At 38.3% G+C, this 12,892-nt stretch overlaps 1 protein-coding gene across 2 annotated transcripts in view; it reads right to left on the bottom strand.

Moving 5' to 3' along the window:
- The window catches only part of Upf3 (UPF3 regulator of nonsense mediated mRNA decay), a 41,939-nt gene extending 29,586 nt beyond the window's left edge, over nucleotides 1-12,353 (bottom strand). Inside the window, exons 1-2 of one of the 2 annotated variants that reach the window (XM_067154850.2) lie at nucleotides 11,637-12,353; nucleotides 3,697-3,910 (exon numbers count right to left, since the gene is read on the bottom strand). In XM_067154850.2, coding sequence (XP_067010951.2) covers nucleotides 3,697-3,910; nucleotides 11,637-11,888 — 466 coding nt within the window. In that variant the 5' untranslated portion in view covers nucleotides 11,889-12,353. The remainder of the gene's footprint in view (nucleotides 1-3,696; nucleotides 3,911-11,636) is intronic. The other variant, XM_067154851.2, reaches the window with a different exon arrangement.
- Nucleotides 12,354-12,892: the final 539 nt, after the last annotated feature.

Here is a 12,892-nt window from a genome sequence, read left to right as displayed (position 1 = left end):
TAAAAATACCATTGCCTTCTAAGACACAATACCAAGCTTTACATCAAGAACTGCATGATAAAAAAGCTAATATATCGATAGATTTTTACCGAATAGACGTCATGATGAAATCAGAATGGATGAATTCTAACTACGAACTGTGACATACCGTAACGCGCTTCTTATTAAATGTCCCTAAAACCAGTGAAAATGGCGACTATGACAGGCATATCAAGACGAGTTATCTGAGCTATTTATAACGAATGCTGCAGGCAGTACAAGTCCTCTAATACAGTATTAAATTTCATAGAAGAATTTTAACTCGTATAGTAATTCTTCATTTAGGAATAATAACGACCAATTTTTGTCTGTTTTCACCTTCTTGGCCAATGTTTGGCTTCATTTCAAATGGTTAACATTGGTCACTGTGGCCCTTATTCTTCACTTCACTTCACTTCCAATATCGTTGTTCGTTTGTGCCTTCCTCGAAACTAAGTCATGTAGCCCCGGTGTACACATTGTTAATGTATTGTGTTCTTTCTTTAGTCTTCTCAGATATTAGTCTGACAAATGCATACTACTTGTCCATTCCATGGCAATATTTTATCCGATCCCATATTGGTCAAAGACATAGGCTATCTGTTTATCTTATTTGAGGGATGGGACATTATACTTCTTTATAACTCATGTAACTCAGGATGGACATTCCAGTGATGATATTATTCAAGATGATAATATTACCTGTGGACTACGTTTTTAATTCCCTTTAGTCTCTGCTTGTCCAGCATTTTTAGCAAGAATATACCTAAGTTTGATGTGGTTCATAGATTCGTTATTGAGATATTTTATACTGGATGTATAAAAATTCATTGCCCCATTTTATAATATATAGGCTATTTAAAATATGTCATTTTAGGATCTTGATTTGTTTATATTTGGACTTATTGACCAATACTTTAATATGTTGCTTATACAGTATTATATGTGCTTACTCTGCATAAGAAAGAAAAAAGAATTAACAGGTGACTTCAAAAATCAACCTTAAACTCGATTACTGAATGCAGCAAATATTCTAATTTCCAGTGAAGAGGAAGCAGAGGAAGAATGGGTGAGCTATGTACAAAGTCTATTTGGAGAAGGAACAAACCCAATTTCACCATTAGGCCTAGTAAGTACAGAGCCTGGACCTGAAATTTTGATCAGTGAAGTGCAGAGGGTCATAACATCATTTAAATCTGGAAGAGCATCAGGGCCAGATGATATTCACCCTGAAATTCTGAAATTACTTGATGAAAAGAGTGTTAGATTACTAACAAAGTTTTTAAATTATATATACTGGACAGGAACATCCCACAAGAATGGTTTAAGTCAGTTCTAATCCCCATTCCTGAGAAATCAAATGCAACTAGATGTAGCCAATACTGACTCATCAGTTTCACGAGTCAAGTTCTTAAATTATTTCTAAGATAACACATTTCAGAATTCATAAAAAATGTGAACTGAATATAGGTGACAAACAATTTGGTTTCCATAAGGGCTTTGGGACACATTAGACATTGTTCTGCCTGATGACTTTTTAAAAAAATTGTAGAGACCAGTCTAAAGATGTATAGATCTGCTTCATTGATTATGCCCAAACATTCAATTGTGTCAAACATTCCAAACTCCTATGAATTCCGAACACAATAGGAACAGATAGTGAAGATCACACATTTGTAAAAAAGCTCTATTAACATCAAGGAGCTTCCATAAGAATTGGAAACTTCGAGACTCGCACTACTACAATCAAAGAGGGCAAGGATGTGTATTATCTCCCCTGCTGTTTGATCTGTACTATGAGCAGATCTTCCGAACTACTCTTCAAGAAGTGGAAGATGGAGTAAAAGTTAACGGTAGGCTGATCAACAATCCGAGGTACGCAGGTGACACTGTCATCTTGGCTGACAGTACTGAAGAAGCCTTTCTCATGGACACTCGAGATTTTCTTCTGATGACGCAGAGCATAGTTCTCTGCGAAACGTAAAGAATTTCACCTTATTGCTAGGCGGGTATTAATTCCATTGTGGAGTTTTATCTCCTGTATGCAGTTATCAGACTGTGTCTCTTAAATAGGCTTCTGGTAAGTTCACCTGCATACACCCCAGCGTCAGTGGGTAGGGTCTGACACACCCCACACACCCCACTCTGAGGAGTCTAGTGTCAGACCTAAGACGAAACGCTGGTTAATAGAGTAAACGCCTGAAAAGCCATACATCTAATATTTTATCAGATTTTTGATATGCTCTATTGGTGGAAAAATATCTAATTCTCTCCATGGGAACTTAGAATTTCCATTCGGAATTGCTAGGCGGGCATTAATTCCATTGTGGAGTTTTATCTCCCGTATGCAGTTATCAGACTATGCCTCTTAAATAGGCTTCTGATAAGTTCACCTGCATACACCCCAGCATCAGTGGGTAGGGTCTGACACATCCCACTCTGAGGAGTCTAGTGTCAGACCTAAGACAAAACGCTGGTTAATAGAGCAAACGCCTGAAAAGCCAGACATCTAATTTTTTATCAGACCTTATTTTCTTGACACGGCATAAGCCCAAAAGCCTATATGTATCACGTTTATAAGTATGGGCCATGAAAGCATCAATGGCAACAGTACTGAAGGTCTTCAGCATCTGGTAAACAGAATCGTAGCAGAAGGGGATAAACATGGTCTCAAAATTAACACCGACAAGATCAAGGTGATGGCCATTTCCAGAACTAGTAATACATTCTTATGACCATTAATGGGGAACCAGCTGAACAAGTGCAGAAGTTTAAGTACCTTGGCAGCTGGATTATTGAAGACTTAGATCCAAATTTAGAGATCTGTGTATGAATAGAAATGGCTCATATTAGCTTTCAAAAAATGAGGAATCTTGTGTGTGACAGAAGCCTCAGCTTGGAGATACGTCCAGACTTCGTCAGATGCTATGTATATTCAGTGCTTCTGCACAGCGCTGAAACATGGACCCTGAAATGTAACACCATTAAGAGAAGATGTAGGTGTTCCGAAGGATGTTATGCATCTCGTGGACTGACTACAACTCAAATGCTGCCGTACTCAGACGCATGAGGAAGGAACGAATGTTGACGTGTATAATCAAGAAAAGAAAGTCAGCCTACCTTAGGCATATTGTGAGGAATGAAAAGTAAAACCTACATAAATTGATCATGCAGAATAAAACTGATGGATGCAGAGGTCGCTCTTGACTGAGGAACTTACGGGATTGGACAGGACTAATACTAGCAGACTGATGCTGACAGCCAAACATTGTACTGACTTTGCTGTGATTGTGGCCAACTTTCAGTAATGGAGAAGGCACTAAAAGAAGAATAAATCATTATCAATCTAGTTTTAATATGTTGTTTTAGCTATTAACTCTGAAGAAGGCTCAATTAGGGTTCAAAACATGTACTGTATTGAATAGATGGATTGAGCTTTGGTAATTTCTTTATAAGAAATTTTGTCTGACTATAGTGAAAGTCAATATGAATCAGATTATGAAGTTTATCACATGTGATAAAGCTGAAGATAAAGATTCTGTTCCCAGCAGATTTGGCTCCATGACTTAAAATGTTATATTTACCATGTCCTTTGTTTCACCATTCTCTCCATAATTACATCTATATTCATAACGTTACAAAAGAGATGTACAGAATAAGCTAAAAAAAAGTCCTTACCTTTATTATCCATAAAGACATAGTTGTCAAACTGTTCATAGAAGGTGAGCAGGTCTGAGATGTTGACAAAGTTGATGTACGCTCGTGAGAAAGAGTTTGCTCCCAGGCTCATGTCGGCCTTCACAAAGTAGATATAATCGTGTTCAGGCATTGGGGATACGTGGTCCACAAAGGTCTCCAGCGTCATGGTGGGAGGCAGCCTTCGAACAACCACCTGAACAAGAGGTAGCACTTCTAACTTTGCTTCCACATAGCAGAAGACATTCAAATTCCTTTCATAAAACTAGACAGCTGCCTGCACAAGCAAACACAGAGAAGGGGAAGTCATTCCATATCAAATCTATACAAGATAACCCACTATAATTCTACACATAATGGAATGCTCTCCAAGATATGAATAACAATATTTTCCAGCACCACATTTCAAACAATACCATAGATTGTCTTCAGGTCTGTAGCACGAAGAGTCCATGTCTCAGCTCCATAGAGGAAAGCTGAAAATACCAGACTGGATACTACTCTCATCTCAATGGGAGCACTGTTATCTGAACTGGGACTGACTGAAACAATTTCTGAGACGTTCTCGAATGCCTTGAAGATGTCTGTTCTGGCTAATTTCTCAGCAGCTAGTTCACATGAAAATTGTTACAGTTCAGGAAGGGATGAACTGTGACATGGAAATGATCAAATGTTACCAATTCACTCATAACTACACCATTTACCATACTCTGGTTCACTATTGAAAACCTACAACCTGTTTTCCAGTCAATGACCGGGTCAGGGATGGGATGAATGAAACCCCCAACTTGTGGCGAGGATAGGAATTGTGCCGGCTGCCAAAGCCTGTCTCACTCCTCTGGGGCAATGATTAATGACTTGACAGTTGAAATGAAATGATAGTGGAGAATGTTGCTGGAATGAAAGATGACAAGGAAACTGGAGTACCCGGAGAAAAACCTGTCCTGACTCCGCTTTGTCCAGCACAAATCTCACATGGAGTGACTGGGATCTGAACCACGGTATCCAGCAGTGAGAGGCCAGCGCGCTGCCGCCTGAGCCACGAAACCTATTCTGGTTCACTATTACGGATTGAATTATAGTTGTGTACATGCAATGAGCGTCATTTTTAAGGTCCATACTGACAATTCATTACTATCAAAGGGTAGAGAAGGGTCCACCTATTCAATACCATTAGCTTAATATAGTGTCCTATATAAGTTAATTGGTACCAGTTTCGACCCCACATACATTGGGTCATCTTCAGCCACTATCCAATTGGAAAACATATGCTCACATACAACCAATAATAAAAGAAACAATCTGGTAGGCCTATGTCTCAACTGAAAATCCAAGTCTAAATGTCGCCTATGAGATATACAAGGCTGAGACGTAGCTACTAATTTGCCGCTGAATAGACGGCCCGACCGGGTTCACAGTTTGGCCACTAGATGTCAGGATTCTGTTCTGTTCTTGGTGAACTTTTAACATAGAGATGTGTGGAGTAATTGTGATACTGTGTTGATTTTGTGCAATTTATTGTGAGTACTGATTCTATCGGAAAATGTCCGTGAGGTTGAGCAGATGGGGAACAGTTTTTTATATCTATGTACTTCGGGTACTGCTAAAAACAAGAAAATGTGATGTTTCATAGTTTCCCTACGAAGGCAAGCTATTTCGAGACAAGGTGATAATTCAACATTAAAAACTTCATATCTGGTCCATATTGAAAGAAGATAACATACAATAGAGGGAAATTTAATTGATCCACCTTTTTTCAATACATAATATGTTGTTGATATTAATCACAACATATATCAACAACATATTATGTATTGAAAAAAGGTGGATCAATTAAATTTCCCTCTATTGTATGTTACAAGGTGATAAAGTAGGATCTCTTCAGCTACCTAACAATTCTTCCCGAGTGTGTAGCTTGCATTTTAAGGCGTCAGATTTCAGTTGCAAGCACATCAGTCAAACAAATTCTTCCCAACAAATTTTCTTCTGTTTTTAGTGTGTATCCTGTCACAAACATAAAATTGTCAAACGCAGGAGGGACCCAGTTCCCAGAAATGACGTATTGCCATCAAAATTTAGTAACATTTCCATCTTGGATAAAGATGAACATGCCATGTCTTCAGCAAATAACTGTTCTACATCAGCTACAAACGAAAAAGAAGTACAAGTCCCGTTTCTTTATCGAGGAAAGCGTACAAGTAGCTCTGTTAAATATAAATTGATGAGAAAATTAAATAGGCCCTACCAGATTAAGGAAAACAATCTTTAAATTGAGAAGTAAGACACAGGTATGAAATCAGAAAAAATGTTTTAGGGTATCTGTCATGATGATGTCTTCAAGAATTTCCAAACGAGACCCCTGAACCCAAAGTGCTGAAAGTGTGATAACTTCAATCTAATATTATGTACTGGTACATCATAGAAGATAGGTAATATTTCTATGAGATGGAATGAAGTGTCCTTGCGAACATTTGAACATTAATGCTGCTGAAATATTTGTCTTAATTTATCACAAAGTTTTCACGAATTACTTATTCTGTTTTAGCATACTGTAAGAAATACGTTGTAGAAAGTATGTCATACAATTGATTTTGATCTGTTTTTATATGATCTCTGTTTGGTGCCTTCTGAAATTACTAGTTTTAATGAAATTTTATATATGAACGTGTTGCAATGAGCAGGTGAGACGGCTCAGTAAAGAGAACTCTAGTGGCGGTAGTCAGAAGTATCTCGAGGCCGAGTCTTTAATGCACTGCATTTCCCGGCCTTCAATATCTCATAGGCAATGGTCTAAAACATTGACGAAGTCCGACTACATATCCAAAATTGAAATATGTCATTAGGTTTCAATTTTGGATGGGTAATACCAAATTGTTTTCTTTATTATTGGTTGTATATGAGCATATGTTTTCCAATTGGATAGTGGCTGAAGGTGAACCAATGTATGTGGGGTCGAAACTAGTACCAATTAACTTATGTTGTTGTTTGAGTCATCAGTCCATAGACTGGTTTGATGCAGGTCTCCATGCCACCCTATCCTGTGCTAACATTTTCATTTCTACGTAACTATTGCATCCTACATCTGCTCTAATCTGCTTGTCATATTCATACCGTGGTCTACCCCTACCGTTCTTACCACCTACACTTCCTTCAAAAACCAACTGAACAAGTCCTGGGTGTCTTAAGATGTGTCCTATCATTCTATCTCTTCTTCTCGTCAAATTTAGCCACATCGATCTCCTCTCACCAATTCGATTCAGTATCTCTTCATTCGTGATTCGATCTATCCATCTCACCTTCAGCATTTTTCTGTAACACCACATTTCAAAAGCTTCTATTCTCTTTCTTTCCGAGCTAGTTATCGTCCATGTTTCACTTCCATACAATACCACGCTCCACACAAAAGTCTTCAAAAACATCTTTCTAATTCCGATATCAATGTTTGAAGTGAGCAAATTTCTTTTCTTAAGAAAGCTCTTCCTTTGTGCTAGTCTGCATTTTATGTCCTCCTTACTTCTGCCATCGTTAGTTATTTTACTACCTAAGTAACAATATTCATCTACTTCCTTTAAGACTTCATTTCCTAATCTAATATTTCCTGCATCACCTGCCTTCGTTCGACTGCACTCCATTATTTTTGTTTTGGACTTATTTATTTTCATCTTGTACTCCTTACCCAAGACTTCATCCATACCATTCAGCAACTTCTCGAGATCTTCTGCAGTCTCAGATAAAATAACAATATCATCGGCAAATCTCAAGGTTTTGATTTCCTCTCCTTGGACTGTGATTCCCTTTCCAAATTTCTCTTTGTTTTCCTTTACACCCTGTTCTATGTAAACACTGAAAAGGAGAGGGGACAAACTGCAGCCTTGCCTCACTCCTTTCTGGACTGCTGCTTCTTTTTCAAAGCCCTCGATTCTTATCACTGCAGATTGATTTTTATACAGATTGTAGATAATTCTTCGTTCTTGGTATCTGATCCCTATTGTCTTCAGAATCATAAATAGCTTGGTCCAATCAACATTATCGAATGCCTTTTCTAGATCTACGAATGCCATGTACGTGGGCTTGTCCTTCTTGATTCGATCCTCTAAGATCAGACGTAAAGTCAGGATTGCTTCACGTGTTTCTACATTCCTTCTGAAGCCAAATTGATCTTCTCCCAACTCAGCTTCAACTTGTTTTCCCATTCTTCTGTAAATAATACGTGTTAAAATTTAGCAGGCATGAGATACTAAACTAATGGTGTGGTAGTTTTCACACCTGTCAGCACCGGCTTTCTTGGGAATAGGTATAACAACATTCTTCCGAAAATCGGATGGGACTTCTCCTGTCTCATACATCTTGCACACTAAATGAAATAACCTTGCCATGCTGGTTTCTCCTAAGGCAGTCAGTAATTCAGAGGGAATGTCATCAATTCCAGGTGCCTTGTTCCTATTGAGGTCACTCACAGCTCTGTCAAACTCTGACCTCAAAACTGGGTCTCCCATTTCATCAGCATTAACAGCCTCTTCATGTTCCAGAACCAAATTATCTACATCTTTACCTTCATACAACTGTTGGATATGCTCCTGCCATCTTTCTGCTTTGTCTTCTTTCTCTAGAAGTGGCTTTCCATCTGAGCTCTTAATATTCATACACCTAGATTTCCTTTCTCCAAAGGTTTCCTTGATTTTCCTGTATGCAGCATCTACCTTTCCCAGGACCATACAGCCTTCAACATCCTTGCACTTCTCCTTCAGCCATTCTTCCTTAGCTACCTTGCACTTTCTATCCACTTCATTCTTTAATCGCCTGTATTCTTTTCTGCCCTCTTCATTTCTAGCATTCTTGTATTTTTGTCGTTCATCAATCAGGTCTAGTATCTCCTGAGTTATCCACTGATTCTTAGTTGATCTTTTCTTCCTTCCTAACATTTCTTCAGCAGCCCTACTGACTTCATTTTTCATGACTCTCCACTCTTCCTCTATAGTGTTACCTTCAGCCTTTTCATTTAGTCCTTGTGCAACATGTTCCTTGAAGCAATCCCTCACACTCTTTTCTTTCAACTTGTCTAGATCCCATCTTTTTGCATTCTTTCCTTTCTTCAATTTCTTCAACTTCAGATGGCATTTCATAACCAACAAGTTGTGATCAGAGTCCACGTCTGCTCCTGGGAAAGTTTTGCAATCCAACACCTGGTTTCTGAATCTCTGCCTAATCATAATGAAGTCTATTTGATACCTTCCAGTGTCTCCAGGTCTCGTCCACGTATACAGCCGTCGTTTGTGGTGTTTGAACCAAGTATTGGCAAGCACTAAATTATGATCAGTGCAGAATTCAACCAGCCGACTTCCTCTTTCGTTCCTTTGCCCCAATCCAAATTCTCCTACTGTACTACCTTTTCTTCCTTGGCCTACCACTGCATTCCAGTCTCCCATCACAATTAGATTCTCGTCACCTTTTACATATTGTATTAAATCTTCTATTTCCTCATATATTCTTTCGATTTCTTCATCATCCGCTGAACTAGTAGGCATATAGACCTGCACTATTGTGGTGGGCATTGGTTTGGTGTCTATCTTGACGACAATAATTCTTTCACTATGCTGGTCGTAGTAGCTTACCCGCTGCCCTATTTTCTTATTCATTATTAAACCAACTCCTGCATTTCCCCTGTTTGATTTTGTGTTGATAATTCGGTAGTCGCCTGACCAAAAATCTTCTTCTTCCTGCCAACGTACTTCACTTATACCAACTACATCTAACTTTAGCCTATCCATCTCCCTTTTCAGATTCTCTAACCTACCACAACGATTCAAACTTCCACGCTCCGACTCGCAGAATGTCAGTATCCATCTTCCTGATGATCGTCCCCTCTCGTGTAGTCTCCACCCGGAGATCCAAATGGGGGACTAGTTTACCTCCCGAATATTTTACCCGGGAGGAAGCCATCATCAGTACATCATTCATACAGAGAGAGCTGAATGTCCTCGGGAGTTAGTTACGGCTGTAGTTTCCCGTTGCTTTCAGCCGTGTAGCAGTATCAACACAGCTAAGCCATGTTGAGTATTATTACAAGGCCGTATCAGTCAATCATCTAGACTGCCGCCCTTGCAACTACCGAAAGGCTGCTACCTCCCTTTCGATGAACCATTCGTTAGTCTGGTCTCTCAACAGATACCCATCCGATATGGTTGCACCTGCGGCTCGGTTATCTGCATCATTGGGACACGCAAGCCTCCCCACCGCGGCAGGGTCTCATGATTCGCAGAGGAGGCAATTAACTTATATAGGATACTATATTAAGCTAATGGTATTGAATAGGTGGACCCTTTCGTACCCTTTAATAGTAGGCTATTGAATTATAGTTATGCATATGCAATGAACGTCATTTTTAAGGTCCGTTCTGATCGATATGATTTAGCTCTCATTGAAGGGATTTTATAATCCAACTATTCAAAACACTGACATAAACTGATTGTCATTAATTCATTTAGGACTAGTTTCGACCACTGAAATGGTCATCTTCAGCTATTTTTAACAAGATAGAATCTAAAAAGGGATTCAGCAATCTTAAAGTTAAAATAAAACATCTTATTAAAAAGTCAACTAGGACCATAAAATCTTCAAAGTTATGAACACACTAAGTTGACCTAAACTGTCTATAGTTACCGAACATCAACACATTGATTTGTGAACAAGTTTGTCCATTTTCTCAAAACTCAACAGTAGATATCAGGGTCTACATGTGAGTAACTTATTACAGTAAGTGCAGTAATAGTCTTGAAATTAGGAACATTTTAAAAAAAAAGCATTTACAGCCTTATGTGGCTGTGAAACGTGGATTCTGGGGACTGAAGATGAGAGGGAACTGTCATTCAAGACATAATGCGTACAATTTTATTTCAGGACCCTAAAGCTAGTTGCTAGATGCTCCACTACAGTGTGTTTCATCTTGCTGCTGCATGGCTGTCTATTATTGCAAGACACTTAGGGTCTAGTTACCTCCACGAACTGTTCTGAACTGCAAAATGTGACCATAGAACTGGCTAGAGGAGGGTGTGAGTGTGTGTGTGGTTTTTTTTTTTCAACAACATAACAATGTTCTTTACTAGTCTGTGCATGCCCTGGATAGTGACAAAACCCATTGGTCTAACATATCAGCGGTGCATAGCATACAGCTTGTCGAAGAGTGTGTTTTGTGTCAGTGGTGGTGGTGTCAGACCATTTGCTTACAACAAAGGATCTTTTACTGTTCAGTAGTTAGTAATGAAATCTATCTGTATTGAATTTTGGGAGTGACACAATACGGTATTTAATATATTTCAGCCAATAGCAGTGGTTCTTCACCCAGGATGTAGCCTGAGGAAAATGTTGCACAACTTTGGATATTTTGCTATAAAAGTAAATACCTTATATATTACTGGGGAGAACTGGTGGGTCCCTAACATTTGACAAAGAACACATCTCTCTCGTTCTAGATGTTATATGACGAAGGAATTCCAAACTTCACATTTCTAAACTGTGTATTTCATGCTGTGTGCTTTCCTTCAAGAAGGGATTGCACACCTTTACCCTTTGGACTGATCACAAAGAAGAAGAGAATGATGTGCCGAAAGAGTTAGGTGACAGTGAAAAGAAGAAAGTAAAGTTTGTTGTCACAATTTGAGAGGAAGAACTGCTGGAAAAAGCAAAAAGTATTTTATAATTCCTCTGTATGAGCATGAAGGCTCATTGGAACTAACTGAAATAAATAAAAATAATACAAATCGTTAGCCTATATACTATGACAGATCATTGACAGTTAACTCAAACGACTGCATGATAACCTAGGCAAGACTTTTGTAATAAAAGTAAGTGCTTAATATACAGATACATCTTTCGATTCCATTGCCTTTTATGTTGATCAAATAATATAAGAGATGCATGCAAACCTTTGTAGGTGGACGTACACGTTCCTTCTTTTCTCTATTTTTCTCACTCTCATTGGTGTCATTTTTTGTTGAAAGTCCATCCGAAGTCTTGGAAGCAACTTTATTTAATATAATAGGTTTGTCTTGAAACACAACGCGTTTACTTTTACTGACGGGCTCTTCAATAATAGGGTCTTTGGGCTTCTCTTTATTTTTTAAGAGAGAGTTGTAAGTATTTTGTTGTTTTACTTCATCCACGTCCATATCACTCATTTTGAACAAATAATAAATTACTTCAGCACTATAATGACAGATTTTCTTTTTATTTATTTTCTCAAGAAGGGCTTGAAAAACAAGTAACAGTCAAGGTCTTTCCAAAATACTGTAATCCTGAAACTCTAGTAACCTCAGTATCTCGTGTACTATGGTCATTACACCGTAATAGGATTGAGCACTGATGAATGTGGTGATCCACATGGTTCACTTCAGAGGACACGGAACAGCCGCAATTCGTCCAACAGCAAGATTAAGCACGAAAATGGTCAGCGGGAATACGTTAATTCATGAATTAATACATTAAATCTTTTCAAATCCTTCACACAGTAACATCAAAGATGTGTACGAAAATTACACGCCTCCAGTCTTCACTTTCAACTCAGTCTAAAAACATCCATCGTATTACAGCACATTTTGTGTGGAAGAAGGAAATTGATACTATCATACTCACTATACTTCAACACGGTGTTGGAAAGTTTAAATCATTTTCATATAGCATTGATAAAGAATCTAACATTTATTTATCTATTTGTATGGGTAAAAGAAGCTAATTTTTCTTCAAGGTTTGCTAACCTTTCCATTATAAAACAATTGCACAAAATATCAATACGGAAAGTAGAGTTTACTCGTCAATGTTACGCGTGTTACGCTTTGATTTACAAGTTCACGGTTCTGTAAAATCTTTCAATTGAGGATCACATGTTTTTTTTTAAAATAAATTATTATCTCGGATCAACAAGAACGAAAAATTGCATTTCTCAAGTGCTTTACTGTCAAATAACTTCCAGTGGTGGCAATGGCTACCTCCTGTCACTTGTCACACAATTGTTGCCAACTGCTGGATAACATTGTTGATATATCGTCAAAATTATATCTGCCATTCAGAAAACATTATCCCTTTTCAATTCCCGACAGATCCAGAACAGACTCGACAGTCGAGAAACAGCTTACAGAGCATTTTCTTTTCTGGGATGATAGTGAGTTTTCTCTAAGGCGCAATT

This window comes from Anabrus simplex, chromosome 10, assembly GCF_040414725.1.
Source record: "Anabrus simplex isolate iqAnaSimp1 chromosome 10, ASM4041472v1, whole genome shotgun sequence".
Taxonomy (NCBI): domain Eukaryota; kingdom Metazoa; phylum Arthropoda; class Insecta; order Orthoptera; family Tettigoniidae; genus Anabrus; species Anabrus simplex.
The sequence above is the reverse complement of the archived record's forward strand: the minus strand, read 5'-3'. Positions and strand labels throughout refer to the sequence as shown.